The following is a 16,989-nucleotide window of genomic DNA, read 5'->3' as shown; positions in this document are numbered from 1 at the left end:
GGGGAGAGAAAGGGGAGGAGGCAGTGGGGAAGAGACAGAAATCTTTAATTAATTAATAAAGAAATAAATAAATTAAAAAAATAATCAGAAACATTAAGCCTGCATTGGTATGTGACATGAAGAATTCCAGTTTATGAACAGCCCAGAGACTACTGGGGAATTACTAACCTAGCACCAAGCTTCCGTCTTCTCTCAAGGGGAGTGTGATTCCTAGTTGCTGAAGGCATTGTGTTAGTTGAAAATCTAGGGGCTGCCTTGGCCACTTGCCTGTGCTCACAAATCACCTTAGTAAGAGAGGGAGAAATTACAGAGACCTCAGTTTTGTTTTATTTTATGTTGGGACTCAGGAAATGATTCCACAAAGCATTGTATTTTGACATGTTGAGAATTTGACCTGATGGAGAATGGAAGACCTCAGCGATCTTCTCATGGTGCCTGTCTCCTGCTACCTCTTTTTTGAGCTCCCCTGAAGCTATTCACAGAAGCCACAATTCTTTTCTAACACAAAACATAGAAATTATGGGGTGGGGAGATGACTCAGTAGTTAAGAACATTCCTTCTCTTTCAGAGGATGCAGTTTCTATCCTTGCACACACATTGGGTGCTCTCAACCATCTGTAACTTCACCTCCAGGAGGATCTACTTTTGAGGTCTTTGTGCCATGTAAAACCTCACTACACACATTAGGTATGCCATTTCAGTCTCTGTGGAGCCCAGGTTAGTCTCACTCTTCCTGACTCATCATCCTCAATCTGGGATTGAAGGTTTAAAATCCCAGGCTACAAGCCCTTTTCATCTGACTTGGGTTGTGAGAATGTCGGTCATGAGCTCTGTGATGGATGGTGATGGGTATCAACCATATCATTGAGCCTCTACACTTAGAACTGACCAGACTGTGACTTACACTTGTCTAGGGTGGGCCACTAAGGTTTTTTTTTAATCAACCCTATTCATTTACATAATCTTTTGGGTGACCTGAAACACATGGTGTGTCTAAGCTAGAGACATGTCTCAGTCTTACAAACGATGGGAAATCTATTTTAGCACCCGCACAGGACATAGCTCACAGTTGCCTGTAACGACAGCTTGAGGGGACCTGACACCCTTTGTACATACATGTGCATACATGCACATACACACATTTCCAAGTTGGGTTGCGCTATGGCTTAGTGGCAGGTCACTTGTCTAGCATGCTTGAGGTTTTGGATTTTATCCTTAACGCTGCAGTTACCCAACCAACTAATGGGTCAGCCAGCTAATGGGTGTGGTGTACGTTTATCCCAACACTCACGTGTCTGAGACAGCATTTTGAGCTTGAGGCCCGGACTATACAGTGAGACCCTATCTCAAAAACACAGAAACAGGGTTGTGGATGTAGCTCAGTTAGTAGAGTTGTTGACTAGGGTGTATAGGGCCTTGCGGCCAACTCCCAGCACCAGCACAAACTGCTCTTGGTGGTGCACACTTGTAATCCCAGCACTTGGGTGATGGAAGCAAGAGGATGGATGTTCAAGGCTGACCATCAGGGCCAGCTCCAGCTCCACGAAACCTTGTCTCAAACAAACACTCTTAGTTCATCAGGCTTAGATGGCTCCAGTACTCTGGGGTCCAACATGAGCAAACCCGAGTCCAACATAAATAGTAAAAACCAAAAGTTTCACAACCAGAAATCAGGGATCGACCTTTCACTCTTATAACACTCATGTGTGTTCTGCACTGCTCTCCAACCGGTGATCTTCTCACCCCAGTGTGTACCAGTTTCGGAGACAGGGGAATGAAGGCTTTAGGCAGGAACCACAGTCAACCTCCATTAAATCACAAAGGAGTTCCTGTTCTAACCCACAGCTGAGCTATTCCCCCACGAAGTCCAAAATAGGACAACCCAAACCAATAGGAAGAGACAGCATTAAACGAAGTCAGAGGCTAAACGTGGAAAACTTCAGAGCAAGCCTCGCCCAGCCCGCCTCCACACAAAGCCCTGCCTTGAGCCTAGGCACTCCTGGGGCTGTAGCAGAACATCCCAAACTTCCCAGGACTCCGCCCAGCGCCCAGCGTGGGGCTCAGCAGCCTTGAAGGTTTAGGTTATGCCTCATCCCTTTAATCCTACCAACCCCCACCCGCACACAATCTGATCACTCGATGCATGAAATGAAAATCTCAGTGGTTCGTCCTTTGCTGTGGGAGAGCATAGGCCTGAAAGAGGCCCCCCCCCCCCCACGAAAATGGGCCAATGTAGAGCTTGAGCTAATAAGGGGAAAAAGGGTTTGCGGGGTACCTCTGGGCCAGCCTGCCTCCCCGCAGATCCCGGGGCGGAGTCCTCGAAAGAGCCCCCTTCGGACATCCCGCCCCCTGCTCGGCCCCCTCCTTCTCCCACCGCGGGAGATGCCAACTCCACCCGGCTGAGTCACGGCCTGAACTGGGGAGGAGGCGGGGAAAGGCGGCCCTAGGCCAGATCGCAGCCATCGGTGGCGGGGAGAGCAGGCTGGGTTGTCAGAGATCATGGGGGAGAGCGCGCTGGAGTCTGGGCCTGTGCCTGGGGCGCCTGCCGGGGGTCCCGTGCACGCCGTCACCGTGGTGACCTTGCTGGAGAAGCTGGCCTCCATGCTGGAGGCGCTGCGGGAGCGGCAGGGTGGCCTGGCCGAGAGGCAAGGCGGCCTGGCAGGCTCGGTGCGCCGCATTCAGAGCGGCCTGGGCTCATTGAGTCGCAGCCACGACACCACCAGCAACACACTGGCGCAGCTGCTGGCCAAGGCGGAGCGCGTGGGCTCTCATGCCGACGCAGCCCAGGAGCGGGCGCTGCACCGCGCAGCTCAGGTGCAGCGGCTGGAGGCCAACCACGGGCTGCTGGTGACGCGCGGGAAGCTGCACGTCCTGCTCTTCAAGGTCAGTGACCTTAGGCACCCCCTCATCCCGCCTTTAGACCACCACTCAGAGGGACTCCCGCCTTCCACCGGTCCACCATCTCCTGATCCTAAGTGCCCGCCCTCAGTTGTGGAACAAACTCTCAGAGCCGCACCCACGTTTGACTGCACCCACTTCTCACTTCCCGCATCGTAGCCTTATCCCTCTCTTACTCCCAGCCTGGCCAATCCACGCCCTCCCCGCTATAACTCAGGTCAGTCTGAAGATTTGGTCAGTCCCAACCACATGAAAATAACGGCTGTGGTGTTTCTGTACCTCCTCCAAGGGCCCATACAGCTAGCTGTTACCTTCTTTCATACCTTACAGCTTTCATCTACTTTGCAAACTCGTGCAGCCCACTTTCCCCCTTCCTGCTTATTCCTCTGCTCCTGGCCCCGTCTTTCCCACTCCTCTCATTTGTCCAATTCTTGGTGCAGAGGTAAAGGGTGGAGTAGCTTCCTTTGGTGTAACCGCGGGGAGAGAGTTTCAGGCTGGTGCTGGCTAAGTGCCTGCCAGAATCAAAAAGCTGTGTCGTCACATTCAGGAGGAGACTGAAATTCCAGCCCGCGCCTTCCAGAAAGCACCAGAACTCTTGGGCCCTGAGGACCAGTCGGTGCAGGGTCCAGAACAGCCAGAGGATCAAGTTGGAGAGAGTTCAGATGAGGAGCCGGTGGAGTCCCGGGCTCAGCGACTGCGACGCACCGGCTTGGAGAAGGTACAGAGCCTAAGAAGGGCCCTTTCCAGTCGTAGAGCACAACCCACACCAGTCAAGCCGCCACGCCTAGGGCCTGTCCGGAGCTCTGAAGGCCCACCAGATGGCCAGCCTGTAGCTCAACCAGCTGCACCGGAGGAGTCCTCACTAGAGTCTGCCCTGGAGCCAGAACCTCCTCAGGCTACCAAGGAAGATCCCGAAAGGCCTGTGCTTCAAATCGAGAGTGCAGCCTGATCGCTGAAGTTGCCAGCCCCACTCGGGGGGTTTAGGCCTTGTCCCAAAATAAATCCTTAAGGCGTGCAGCACTTACACCCAAATAAGGAGAAAATCCTGCATCCACTGCCCAGTTCCGACCCTCCCTTCCTGGCCTTCCAGTCTGGTACCCTGTGTCCTCCGAAAGAGGAGCATTCAACCTAATTTAGTCTCACTGCAATAAAAGTAATTTCATCTAACCCAGAGTCCATGCGAAAGGGCGAGGATGGGCTGGGCTGGGGAGGGCAGTGGGAGGAGTAAGCGCGGTGGAGCCTGGAATGGTGGAGAGGCAAACGTTTCTCACTTTTCCCTGAATCCCGGGTCTCCTCCATTGGCTCAGAGAAATACCCGGCTGGCCACTTAATGCTTAAACACTTTCCTTGTGGGGACACACATCTAAATGAAGTTTGGGACCCTGCTGGGGTGGAGGGTGCTGTGCTGTTCTTGGATGAAAATGCCCAGCTGATGTTAACTATTGAGCCTCTATCAGAGTTGAGTTTCACAGGGTGCATTCCTCAGTCCTGTTTCCACTCTTTCTGCTTCTACTGTCTGATGCTCACGCCGAGGTCTCTCCCAGAGTCCACATACAATCCAGACCGTTGGGGGGTGGGGTGCAGTTGAAAAGCAATCCAAAAGCAGCCCTGGGTCTACTTATGTTCTCTCCTGCCCATATTAAAACACACAAACCACTCCTTGTTTTCAAAAACAAATGAGTAACCTTATAGGCTGAGTCCAGGCCACTTAGATTTGAGCATCCTTACAAAGACAGTGTGATGAACTGACTTCATGTGTGAAATGCAATTCCACAGTCTTCATGCCGTTGCAAAAAAAATAAAATAAGAATAGGCTATAGATGCTTTTTAGATTTTTGTTAGGGGTTGAATCCGAAATGTCCCCTGAAAGCTCATTGCTGTGAGCTTGGTTGCAAGTTTTTTTTTCATTCATTCTTTCTTTCTTCTTTCTTTCCTTTCTTTTTTTTTTTGTTGTAGCAGAATGGGTTCTGATCTAATAAATGGATTCAGTCCTTGATGGATCCATCATAAGTCACCATTATTGGGAGATGGTGAAAAGCGGGAGGTAAGTCTTAGCTGGAGAAAGTAGGTCGCTGTGTGTGTGTGCACAGACAGATGGACACTTTATTGCCTGTCTCTGTTTCCTGGATGCGGTGAAGTGAGCATCCTCAGCCAGATATGCCTGCTACCATAATCCGCCTCCCTTCAGGCCAAAAGCCGTTCATCGAAAATTTTAAAAACAAATCATTTCAGTAGAATACCATGAGGTGTTAATTCTGTACTTGTTTCATAATAGAATAAACAGCTGCTGTGCCAATTCCTCCTTAAAGGGATACATTATGTCAGCTTCCATGGACTTCGAAATATTCTGGAATATTCAAATGCTCACCACCATTTTGTGGACACTTTCATATACTGCGCAAGCCCGGTCATAATCCCAGTGGGCATGCCAGGGGAGGATTTCCTTTTAAGGAAGCTGGGCTGTGTGGAAGGATCTGCTGCTTGATGCAGCCACATTTCTCTCTGCTTGGCCAGTTGGGGCAGAAGTACAGTTGCTCATGACGTCTTCCTTCGTGGCACAGACTGCAGCCGGCCTACACATCTGGCGATGTGTGGCCATGGGGGATGCCAGTGCGTGTGTCTGGATCAGACAACACACAAAAGTGATGTGCAAGTGATCGAGGGACAGCATGTTCTCCGATGTCATCCATGTGACACAAACTGCCAGTGACTCTAGAAGTTTGTTTCTCTCATATTAAAAAAAAGAAGCAAACCCATGCATTCCGTCACCATACATGTGTGGAGGTTAAAGGTCAACATTTAGTGGTTGCTATCTTCTTCCACTGTGGGAACTGAACTCAGGTTGTCAGGCTTATGTGACATATACCCACTAGGCCAGCCTTGGCACTCTGTCTTCTAATTTAAAACGTTTTTAAAGTTTATTTTATTTTTTTTTTGCCTATATGCATACATGTGCCCCACATGTATGCCTGGAGCCCATAGAAGCCAGAAGAGGGTATGGGATCATGTGGAACAGGAGCTACAAATGATTGCAAGCCACCACGTGGGTGCTGGGACTGAACCCAGGTCCTCTGCAAGAGCCACACATGCCTCTAAGTGCTGAGTCATCTCCCCAGCTCCTATGTTCTTTTGTAACTTTTGGTTATGTTCCATTCTGTGCCAACAGTCATTTGTTGAATGCCTACTATGTGGCAGGCCCTGCCGGGCATAGTTAGAATCTCTCCCTCTCCTGAGTTTTCCTTACTAATGAACGGCACCATCCTTTGTATAGAAACTTGAGCTTTCTGGTTGGTTAAATGATTCTGTCATTCCCTGCCGTTAGGAAACAGTTGTCATGGACTTGATCTCAACAGTATGGCTCCCCTTTAAAGCTCTTCTCTATGGCCTTTTGAGGCCTTCTTTTACATAGCCAGGGCTAGACTGCCAGTCTGATCACACAGACTCCTGACTCATGCCCTCGGTGTCACCCACCCTTTGCCTAAAGTCCTGCTGTGAGGTGGCCCCTCTGTCTCTTGCTGTGTGTCCTCATGCTACAATAGCCCCCCAAATCTGAGCACTGAAATGATGACACAAGTGGAGAATTCCGCACCTGACCCCACGTGACAGGTCAGTACGGGAGTGCAGGTGCACTAAATGTTCTACACAGAACTTCCCTTCAGGCCATGTGTATAAAATGCATAGGCGCACACACACATCTGGGCTCGGGATCCAGCCGCAAGAGCTCTTACTGTACATAGGTGCAAGTGCTTTATTGCAGAATCTGGGAAGACTGCGATGTCTAGAAGACTCCTGCTTCTGAGCATTTGTTATCTCACTGAGCTATGTACTCTCAGTCTCTTCTCCTGCACAGCTCAGCAAGGGACACCAGTTTCAGGACCAGACCTTTCTCTTCCTTGCTCCCAAAGCAGCACTTGCCCAGCCTCCGATGCTCTAGTGACCCTACTGTGGCTGTGGTTGCTACCTCATCCCTCTCCACAAGACTGGCAGCTTTGCCCTAAAGACTTTCTTTACTCATGGTTTTGTGCTGCTGATGCTCCTTTTGACCACATGGTGTCACTATTGGGATACCAGTGTCCTAGTTGGTGCTCCATCCACCCCTAGGGACCCCCCCCCCCCCCCCCCCCCCCCCCGCGACTCTGTCTCATTTTGATTTGATTTTCCAGAGATGAGGCAGTTGGCGGACCAATTTTGTGGGTCTGGAGCACAGGGGTCCTTTCAAATGGGGAAACCAGAGGCTCCTCCTGCAGGATCCCAACCATAGTAGTCACACCACCCTGGTTTCACAGCTTCATTGCCTTCAAGAGTCTGCCAGCTCAAAGGGACTGGATTAGCAGGGTGGACTTCATATATCTTCTATCTCTGTCTTTTCAACTCCCTAAGAATCCACTTGATTTCCCCTTTTCAACCCACAAACAAAAGGAATATTTCACACATGGAATATCTAGGTCCTTAACTTCTAGAAAGACTTGGCAAATGCCCAAGAAAAGGTGGCCTGCTGCTTTTTATTCCTTAATTGGTCTACAGTAGCAAACAATTGGATCAAGTTAAAACAAAATTAGTTCTGTCTTTTAGTAACCCATTTTGTTACATTATCTTCTCAATTGTCACAGCTATAATAATTGTTAATATAATTATGAATTCAAGGGCAAGGAGACACAGCACCAGCTGTCTGATAGCACAGCATAAACACGGCTGCTTTAAGAAGGATCACTAAGTTCCAGAGGTTGATTCCTAGCTCTTTGGGCCAGAAATGGAAATTTATTCGTGGATTCAGCATGATTTGCCTGATCTGAAATTGCAAAACTCAAAGAAGATTGATTGCTTTGAGTTCTAGATTCATTAATTTCCCTACAAAATCTAACTGCCAAGTAAGGGGAAGAACCCAATCAGAGAAAACATCTTGCCACAGAGCCTACAAGGGAAGCCAGGCAGATCTTAGAGCATGCAAGGATAAGTCAGGTTACTGAACCTGTTTTCTGATGTGACATGTCTCCTACAGCAGTAAAAAAAAATGCATTCATTCATGATAGGGAATTTCTCCTCTGGGTAGATACAGGAAGTCCTTTGGGCTTTCTTTTGCTGGAAGTGAAAGACTCAAAACCTCAGTCACGAAGACCCGTCAAAGTCAGTGGGTCCACTAAAGTGTCTTGTTCAATCTTGTCTCTTCTTAGATGGTCTGCATTTGAAAAGCCCAGGGTCCCATGAGCTTACTATTTTCCCCAGCAACTCTATGTTTAGATATTGAAACTTATGACATAGGTAGAGTCGTTTCGGAAGAGAGAACCTCAATTGAGATTGGCCGATAGGCAAGTCAGTGGGGCCACTTTCTTGGCTAATGATTGATGTGGGAGGACCTACCCCACCATGGGCAATGTCACCCCTGTAATTAGTCCTGGGTTACTCGATATGACGAGCTGTAAACTGTGCTATAATAAACCCTTTCCTCCCTAGGTTGCTTTTGCACATGGTATTCATCACAGCACTAGGAAACAAACAAGAACACTGGCCAGAAACATTTTCTTTACCCTGAGATCAAAATCTATCCCCGTGATTTCCATGTGTGGCAGCTGCTTCCCCTTCAGGGATGTTAGAGGAGATGCACCATAACAGGGTCCACGGGGCTGACTCATTAAGGGTTTCCCTAATCTCTTCGTGACCCCAGGCATTATTTGCTCCTGGGATGTGTTCTTTCAAGTCTTTGCCTTTTCTATGTGAATTATCTTACTTTATGAAATCTGTTTTAAGTAGGTAGGTGGCAAGGTGCCATTGAAGCATGGTTTTCATACTGAAAAGACATCTGGGCTTCATGTTGCCAATTTTCTTTGCCACGTCTGTTATGAGAATTAAAAAAAGACTGTTCAGTTGGGTCTGGGGAATACACAGTGGTAGAGCATTTGCTTAGCCCGTGGTGCTATATTCAAGCCCCAGGACTGGAATAACCTAGCTCTGTTTCTGCTGGGTGGGAGGCTAAGACAAGACCATCACTGTGAGTTGGAGGACACCAGGATCCATAAGATCATGTCTCAAATTGTCTCCCTCATGAAAAGCACGCTGCCTTTATGGAACTCTCGTGAAACTGCCCTTTGTAACAGAAGTTTCTCTATTTGAGAGACAGGATTTCACTATGTAGCCCAGGCTGACCTTGAATTCTCTATTCTCCTGCTTAGCCTCCTGAGTGCCGCTATGCTCACCTTGTAATACATTTTGAAGTTAAGTGTTCTGTCCCAGCAGGGGCGGCAGTTATAGGTGAAGCCTCTGAGGCCTCCAACAGTCTTCATATCAGTCCAATTTCCTCTTTGAGTTCTTGACTCCTGTTGCATTACTTCTTTGTAGGGAGTAGGAGAAGCCTTAAGTGAGAGAAGGTCCTGAGTGAATGTGTGTTTTGAAACATGGGCATAGCCTCATCGAGGACTCCAAGGCTAAACTGACAAAGCTGTTACCCATATGGGCCTAACTCAAGAGGAATGGCAAAGCTTTCCTTGGGAACATGAAGGGAGTCCAAGTGTTTATGGATGATGATCAGTGTGTGTGTAACTGCAGCTTCCCACTCCAGGATGCTTACTGCCTGAGACTGCTCACCCACAGAGACCTCCTCCATGGGCTAGCCAACCCTCTGTCTGCTGAACCTAATAGACACAATAGGGGTCTAGGTTGGGGAGGTATCAGTTAGAGAACCCCACTAGATCCCACATGTGCCTGTGTGTCTGTCTTTTTTTTTATTCCCATGTCTGTGTGTCTGTTCCTTCTTCATTCACTGTGCCTAGTTAGGGTTCTTGGTCCAAAGCCATGTGAGTCTTGGTACTTCTTTCTAATTACATAATTGTCTCAAGTAAGTCAGAAATTATGCTCATGGGAGTCCCACTGACATGACAAGTTCACCCTGTACAGAAGCTCATTCTACTCAACGGCCAAGATTTTCCAAGCCTTGAGTGTCATAACCAAGAGGTGACTTCACTCACGTCACTGACCAGAACCCCACATCTAGTGAGTCACTGAAGCCTGCAGATTTTTTTAAATGAACTTTTGTAACATTTTATCTGATAAATAAATCTAATACATGTGGGGCCACTATAAGGACTTGAGAAGAAAACTTGAGAAGAAAGCCAAGGAACAGAGACAAGCTAGTACAACGGAGCTAATCATGCTATTTGCTGTGAAGATCTGCTATGAGCTGAGTGAGTGGACACAGACATGTTGACCAAGTTTTCTGTCCCACCAGGTCCCACATCCGTTTAGTCCCAAATAAACACAATAGAGGTCTACATTAATTATAAACTGATTGGCCTATTAGCTCAGGTTTCTTATTAACTCTTATAACTTATATTAGCCGATAATGCTTGTCTGTGTTAGCCACGTGGCTTGGTACCTTTTTTGGCAAGGCAGTCACATCTTGCTTCCTCTGCGTCTGAATGATAACTGTAGACTGACTCTTTCCTCTTCTCAGAATTCTCCTGTTCTGGCTGCCCTGCCTCTACTTCCTGCCTGCTTGCCCCATCTATATTTCCTGCCTGGCCACTGGCCAACCAGCCTTTAATTAAAATACAAGTGACAGGATAAAAGACCATTGTCCCATCAGAACCTGGCCAGGCACACATACATGTTGAGTTCCTTGTTTTGTTATGATTGCTTAGTGGTTAAATTTACCCATGCAGGAAACTGGCTCACTATGAACATTTTCATCCATGGGCACTAAACAATATGCCTTTTGTTTAACCTCAATTTTCTGTTGTTTTGCTGCTTTTATATTGGGGATGGAAAACAGGTCTTACGTACTCTAGGCAAGCATTTTACCACTGAATTTGTATCTCCTTTTCATTTTAAAACATAGTCTCAGTCTCAGGGACTGGAGAGATGGTTCAGTGGTTAGGAGCATGTGTTGCTATTGCAGAGGACCTGGGTTCAATTGACAGGACCCACATGATGGTTTACAACCATCTCTAACTCCCGTTACAGGGGATTCAATGCCCTTTTCTGAGCTTTTTTGGTGCCAACCACATATGTGGAACATATACATACATGTAGGGAAAACACACACACAAAACAAAACCCAAAACACAGTCTACTAAGTTGCTCAGGCTGGCCTTGAATTCGTGAACCTCCTGGCCCAGTCTCCCGAATACTTGAAATCGTAACCATGAGCCACTGAGTCTGGCTCTTGATTTAGTGTTTTTTATATTTTTGTCCTGTAACTGAAAATGTTCTTCTAGATGTAGCTCTGGTACAGTAGAACTCACAGTGCAGGGCAGGGGACTCCTTAACTTACCCCTGAATCCCTAGCACAGTACTTGGACCTGGGTGGCACCAGGCTGTCAGAATGTCTCCTGGGGAGCCCTGGCAGTGTAAGGATGAGCAAGAACTTGGCCTTAGGAGCCCAATCTGTTCAGTGTACCTTTTGTTCACTCTGCTGGTCTCTCTGGGATGACTAGAGCTTGTAGGCCTGTGGGCTCTGTCCTCAACCACTTTCTGGGCCCATGAAAATATTTGCTGATTCACTTATTTTTTGAGACAAAAATCCAACTGTATAGCCTTGACTGGTCTAGATTTTGCTGTGTAGACCAGGCTGACCTGGAACTCATAAAGATCTGCCCGTGTCTTGTCTCTTGTGTGCTAAGAGTAAAGGTTTGTACTACCATGCCTGGAAAATACTTTATTTTATTTTTAAGTCAGAAAAAAGCAATGAATACTTTCTTCAAGGATGGCACTGTAACTAACACTACTGGTATATATTAACACTATTGTAAAAATATAGTTAAATTGTGTTTCATGGGCTGGTGAGAGGGCTTAATGCAGTGGTTCTCAACATGTGGGTTGTGACCCCTTTGAGAGTCCAATGACCCTTTCACAGGGGTCACTTAAAACCACTAAAAAACACAGATATTTTAGTTACAATTCATAAGAGTAGCAAAATTACAGTTATGAAGTAACAATGAAAATAATTCTATGGTTGGGGTCAGCACAGCATGAGGAACTGTATTAAAGGATCATAACATTAAGATGGTTGAGAACCACAGGCTTGGTGGGTAGAGGCACTTGTGTAGGCCTAGATGCTTGACTTGAGCCCGAAATCCCACATGGTGGCAGGAGAGAAGCGGCCGCTAAGAATGGCCTCTGATTACCACGTGCAGGGCAGTGTCCATGCACAAAGAGGGCGGCAGGGGCGATGGGGTGAAGGGGAAGCAAACAAAACAAACACAAATAGAATGGAGTTTAGCGAAGACAAAGTGACCATGATTCGTGGAAATTAAATCTAGCCCTTCTTCCTCTGCCTCCCTTTGCCTTCCTCCTCCAAAAAGTTCTCTGGTAATTTTTTCCTTTTCTTTTACAAATAGCCGCAAGTAGGCTTTTATTTTATAGACATGCTTTTACTGGATGATGTATTTATTGTAGGCAATGTTGTGGACTCTCTTGGTGCCAAAGCATCTCCCGAGGGGTTCTAAAGTCATTTCAGAATTGCTCTTAAGAGAGAGAGAGACATTCATAATCTACTGCAGATTTTTGAAGCTAAACAGTTGTCTTTGATGAAATACAGACATAAGGTAGCACTTTAAGTCATTCTTGTTGTGATGGTCCCTCAAGCACATTTGGTAGTACCAGTGCAGCTTCTAAAGCCTTTGGACTTGATCCTGCTGGCAATGGCATTGAACTGGCCCACGGCACTGAAAGCTGGACCATGCTAACGCAATGAGCTCTATCAACCAGGACAGAACTGTATGCCTGTGGGCAGGTGGGACTGAGTAAGACAGGTAAGACAGCAGGAAGTGGGTAGGACCTGAAAATAGACATGTGATATATCTCTATGCCTTTGAACATTGTATAATGTTCAGTTCATTTTGCTAAAATATAAATATATATTAAAGACAGGATCTTTCTAGATAGCTCTGGCTGTCCTGGAACTCACTATGTAGACCAGGCTGGCCTTGAATTCACAGAGATCCACCTGGCTCTGTCTCCTGAGGGCTGGGATTAGAGGTATGCACCATCATCACCTTAGCTATTTTTATTTTTAATTTTGTGTGTCTGTATATGTGGGTGAGCTATGTGCATATGTATGTAGCTGCCTGCTGATGCCAGGCATTGAATCCCTGGAATTAGACTTATAGGTATTTGTGAGCCTTCATTTCTGGTGCTGGTAACTGAACTTAGGTCCTCTGCAGGAACAGTATGTCCTGTTCACAGCAGAGCCATCTCTCTACCCCCAAACTAGTTTAAATTTGTCTGCCTCTTCAAGCATTTATCTCTTCTTTATGATGAATGGCAGGTCAGTAAAACAAAATGTCGATTTATCCAAACATATTATAAGCACATACCTTTTAGGTTTTAAGCGGGACTAATCAAAGTTCTAATAAGAGAAACTTTCCATGAGCAAATATGGAACAGAGTGTAATAAATATGCAACTTTTCTCCTCCACATACAGTTTAGGAAACTTAAAATAGGTTTTATAGGCACGACATGCAGACAGTGTCAGCACCATCTGACCAGTGTACAGTTCTGAGAATATGACCCACCTGGAAGAACACCAGAGTTGCTCCTAGAGCTTTCCTGCACAGTCAGTCAGGTACCAGGAGACAAATGCAGACAGCATTGTCTAAAACCCTCATCTCTGGCAGTTCTGTGGAGGAGAGGCGAAAACACAGGCTTATTCTTTGGCTTAGACTCAAAACTGCTTACTTTGGTTGTATGCACACACGTGTGTATACACACAGGAAGACAGAGAAGGTATAAAAGATTTTGATATTGACATCATTCTTTGATCATCAAACTATTGACATCAACTACTGACATCAAAAGTTTCTTGGAAGACTTTTAAATATATTTGAACATATACATATGTGCCACATAGTTTTGTGTGAAAGTGCACACATATACCTCAGTTTTATATTTCATAAATTCTCTCAAACCATTTAAGAATGTTTACAGATTACTAGACTATTAAATTATAATAATACAAAATCATAAGATGAACAAAATCACATTTCTGAAATTGTAAGTGAACAGTTGTGGGGCACAGTGTCTTCAGGTCCTATTCACTTAAACTTAATTGCTTCAAATATTAAGCCAGATGGCTCAACCAAAATTTTTATTTTTACTATTTTTTTCACGTGTGTGGCTGTTTGGGCCGCATGTATGGCTTTGCTCCATAAGTTTGCCTGGAGTTACAGACAGTTGTGAGCCACCATGTGGGTGCAAGTTTTCTGGAAGAACAGCCAGTGCTCTTAACTGCTCAGCCACCTCTCCAGTCTCCTATTTTAAGTTTTTAAAATAAAAATGAATTTTGGAGAAATGTGAGGGATGTTATTTATTTCAGCTACAAAAGAACAGCAATTAACTATTTATATGGTTTAAGATAGGCCTGTTCTTAGCTGGACCTGGTGATATACATCTATAATTCTAGTACGCAGGAAGCTGAGGTAAGAGAATTGTAAACTTGAGGCCAATTTGGTTATATAGTGACAGAGACTCTGATGTGGGAGTCCCTTCTGTGTGCTGTGGTAACCTCTAATGAATAAAAGAAAACTGCCTTGACCTGTTGATAGGGCAGAACTTAGGTAGGCAGAGAGGACAGGACTGAATGCTGGGAGAAAGAAGGGCAGGGAGAGACACTGGGAATTTTACCTGCTAAGCCACTGCCATGTGGTGATACACAGATGAATAGAAATGGGTTAAATTAAGATGTGAGAGTTAGCCAATAAGAAGTTAGAGCTAATGGGCCAAGCAGTCATTTAATTAGTATTTATTTATTTATTTATTTATTTATTTATTTATTTATTTATTTTGTATGCAATATTCTGTCTGTATGCCTGCAGACCAGAAGAGGGCAGCAGACCTCTTTACAGATGGTTGTGAGCCACCATGTGGTTGCTGGGAATTGAACTCATGACCTTTGGAAGAGCAGGCAATGCTCTTAACCACTGAGCCATCTTTCCAGTCCCTAATTAGTACACTTTTGTGTGATTATGTTGGCTCTGGGTGGCCTGGACAAATAAGTGCCCCTCCTCCAAGAAATTGGCAGCCGCGTGGCCAACTAAATCCACGAGAGGGCTTGAAAAGGAATTATAGAAAAAAAAATGCAGAGCTTAACACAGCTTCTTGCTATTTGCTGGCAGCTTGCTGCAGCTCCTTTAAGAGAGATTTTCCTGATTCAGCCATAGCAGGAAAAAAAGCCATGGCCATTTTTAAATGCTGGTGTTCTGGGCTGGGCTGTCAGCAATCTCTGGCTCTTCAGTGAGATGGATCATTTAAATGGGGTTTGTGAGCATACTGTTGCAGCTTGCTTGATGGTGGCATGGACTGGCTATGTGCCTGGAAATGGGGCCATGTGCATGGCTCAGAGGCACACGCAGCTTCTCCATGCTGGACTGGGCAGGGTAAGCAGGCAGTACAAGTACCATATGCAGCTTAGACTCTTAAGCACTTAGCATTTTAAGAAGCACTTCTGGTCAGAATATAATTACAAATACGCAATAAAGACAAATCCAGAGAAGTCACAGTGTTGGATAAATGTACGTAGGCTTGGAAGAGAGGAGAAAAAGAGTATAGAGAGTCATAAAATAAAGTTAATGCTTAAGAAAAGTCTTTAAAAAGACAGAGTACAGATAGTCATAGATTAAAAGTAGTAAAGAAAAATAAGCCACATAAAATGGAAAATTCACAAAGAGTCTGGATTATTTATATTATTGTGTTTTCTTTGAATTTTTGACTGTGAAAAAGCTAAGTACAGAGAAACATTTCTTTGTATAGGCTGCTAAGCTAAACCAGCATATATATTATAAACAAATCATGACTTCCAAATTTGAGTCTAAGGATATGGTGCTTTGGAAAAGAGGTTCTTCTCTTGTTTTCACAGAAGATGAGAACCTGTGGATTGCTTCCAGACCAATATGGTTTGATGGAACAAGACCCCCTGGAAGGTTGCTGTGAACACCGCCAAAAAGAAAATACTTTGCCCAATAAACAACAGGAAGCAGTTTGGAGAGAAATAACTATGCCCACATTCCCATATTGTTTACAAATGTTCTTTTACATTTAAAGGCGGATTTAAATGCTATAGAGATTTGCATTGGTATGGATCTTGGTTTGTTGATACAAATTTAAGGTCAATATATATATATATATATATTCTTGATTGGGGTATTGTGATTGTGTAGCTCATTTGAAAATGTAATGTATAATTAAGAAATATAACTTAATAGATAGTCATCTATAATAGTCAAGACTGTAATCATGTTAGTTAGGTTTTCTAGATATATAGAGTTAGGTATTCTTCAAATCTTTCAAAGACCTTCAGAATATGGCATTTAAAATGATTTAAAAATTTAGGACTTTTCATGACAGTGAGACATGTCTGCTTCTGGCAGCACCAGTTACTTCAAGAGGAAGATGGGCATTGAAGAGGTTCTTTATGGAGTTTGCTCACCATTGGGGCAAAGAAACTGCTCTTGCCTGGACTGCTTAACAGGACATGCAGGACCCACAGAGAAATGACTGCTGAACTTGCCTAAAGGTGACACGACCCTTCAGGGTTCCTGCTTCATGAAAGAGTCTACAGGACATTCTGCAGGATACAGAAGAAAGTAACTGGCAAACTGCCAATATAGGCAGAACTGTCTTTGAAATTTCCTGCTTCATGGAAAAGTCTGCTGGATACTATGGGCCTATAGGCTGAAGATGGATGTCCCAATGATACAGAAGAACTTTGGGTAACTGTCAGGCAGTGAGATGTCTCTGTCAATTCTAGAGTTTTGGAAGTTGCTTACAATGTACTTCCTGTTTATATAGGTAATATATTATATCCTTCTGGAGTCTTTGATGAAGTTGAAGAATTTATAGTTATAGTTTTCCTTAGTCATGATAAAAGATAAAGTACATATAAATATTGTAACTGTAGTTCTTGCTTGATACCTGTTTTGTTATATGCAATTTTACTATGTTAAAGTTAAAGCCTTCCAGGTTGGAGAGATGGCTCAGAGGTTAAGAGCATTGCCTGTTCTTCCTAAGGTCCTGAGTTCAATTCCCAGCAACCACATGGTGGCTCACAACCATCTGTAATGAGGTCTGGTCCCCTCTTCTGGCCTGCAGGCATACACATAGAC

The 16,989-nt window shown here is 45.1% G+C and overlaps 1 protein-coding gene across 1 annotated transcript; it reads left to right on the top strand.

Annotated features, from left to right (window-relative positions):
• Positions 1 to 144: 144 nt before the first annotated feature.
• Positions 145 to 4,065, top strand: Cavin3 (caveolae associated protein 3). The gene is made up of 2 exons (XM_050131331.1): positions 145 to 2,883; positions 3,446 to 4,065. Exons 1-2 carry the CDS (start codon positions 2,500 to 2,502, stop codon positions 3,845 to 3,847), a joined length of 786 nt encoding a protein of 261 aa, XP_049987288.1. The 5' UTR covers positions 145 to 2,499; the 3' UTR covers positions 3,848 to 4,065.
• Positions 4,066 to 16,989: the final 12,924 nt, after the last annotated feature.

Source organism: Alexandromys fortis, unplaced genomic scaffold (assembly GCF_014885135.2).
Source record: "Alexandromys fortis isolate MF-2015 unplaced genomic scaffold, M_Fortis_MF-2015_v1.1 scaffold_329, whole genome shotgun sequence".
NCBI lineage: Eukaryota > Metazoa > Chordata > Mammalia > Rodentia > Cricetidae > Alexandromys > Alexandromys fortis.
Note: the sequence above shows the minus strand (reverse complement) of the source record. Positions and strands in the feature narration are given on the sequence as shown.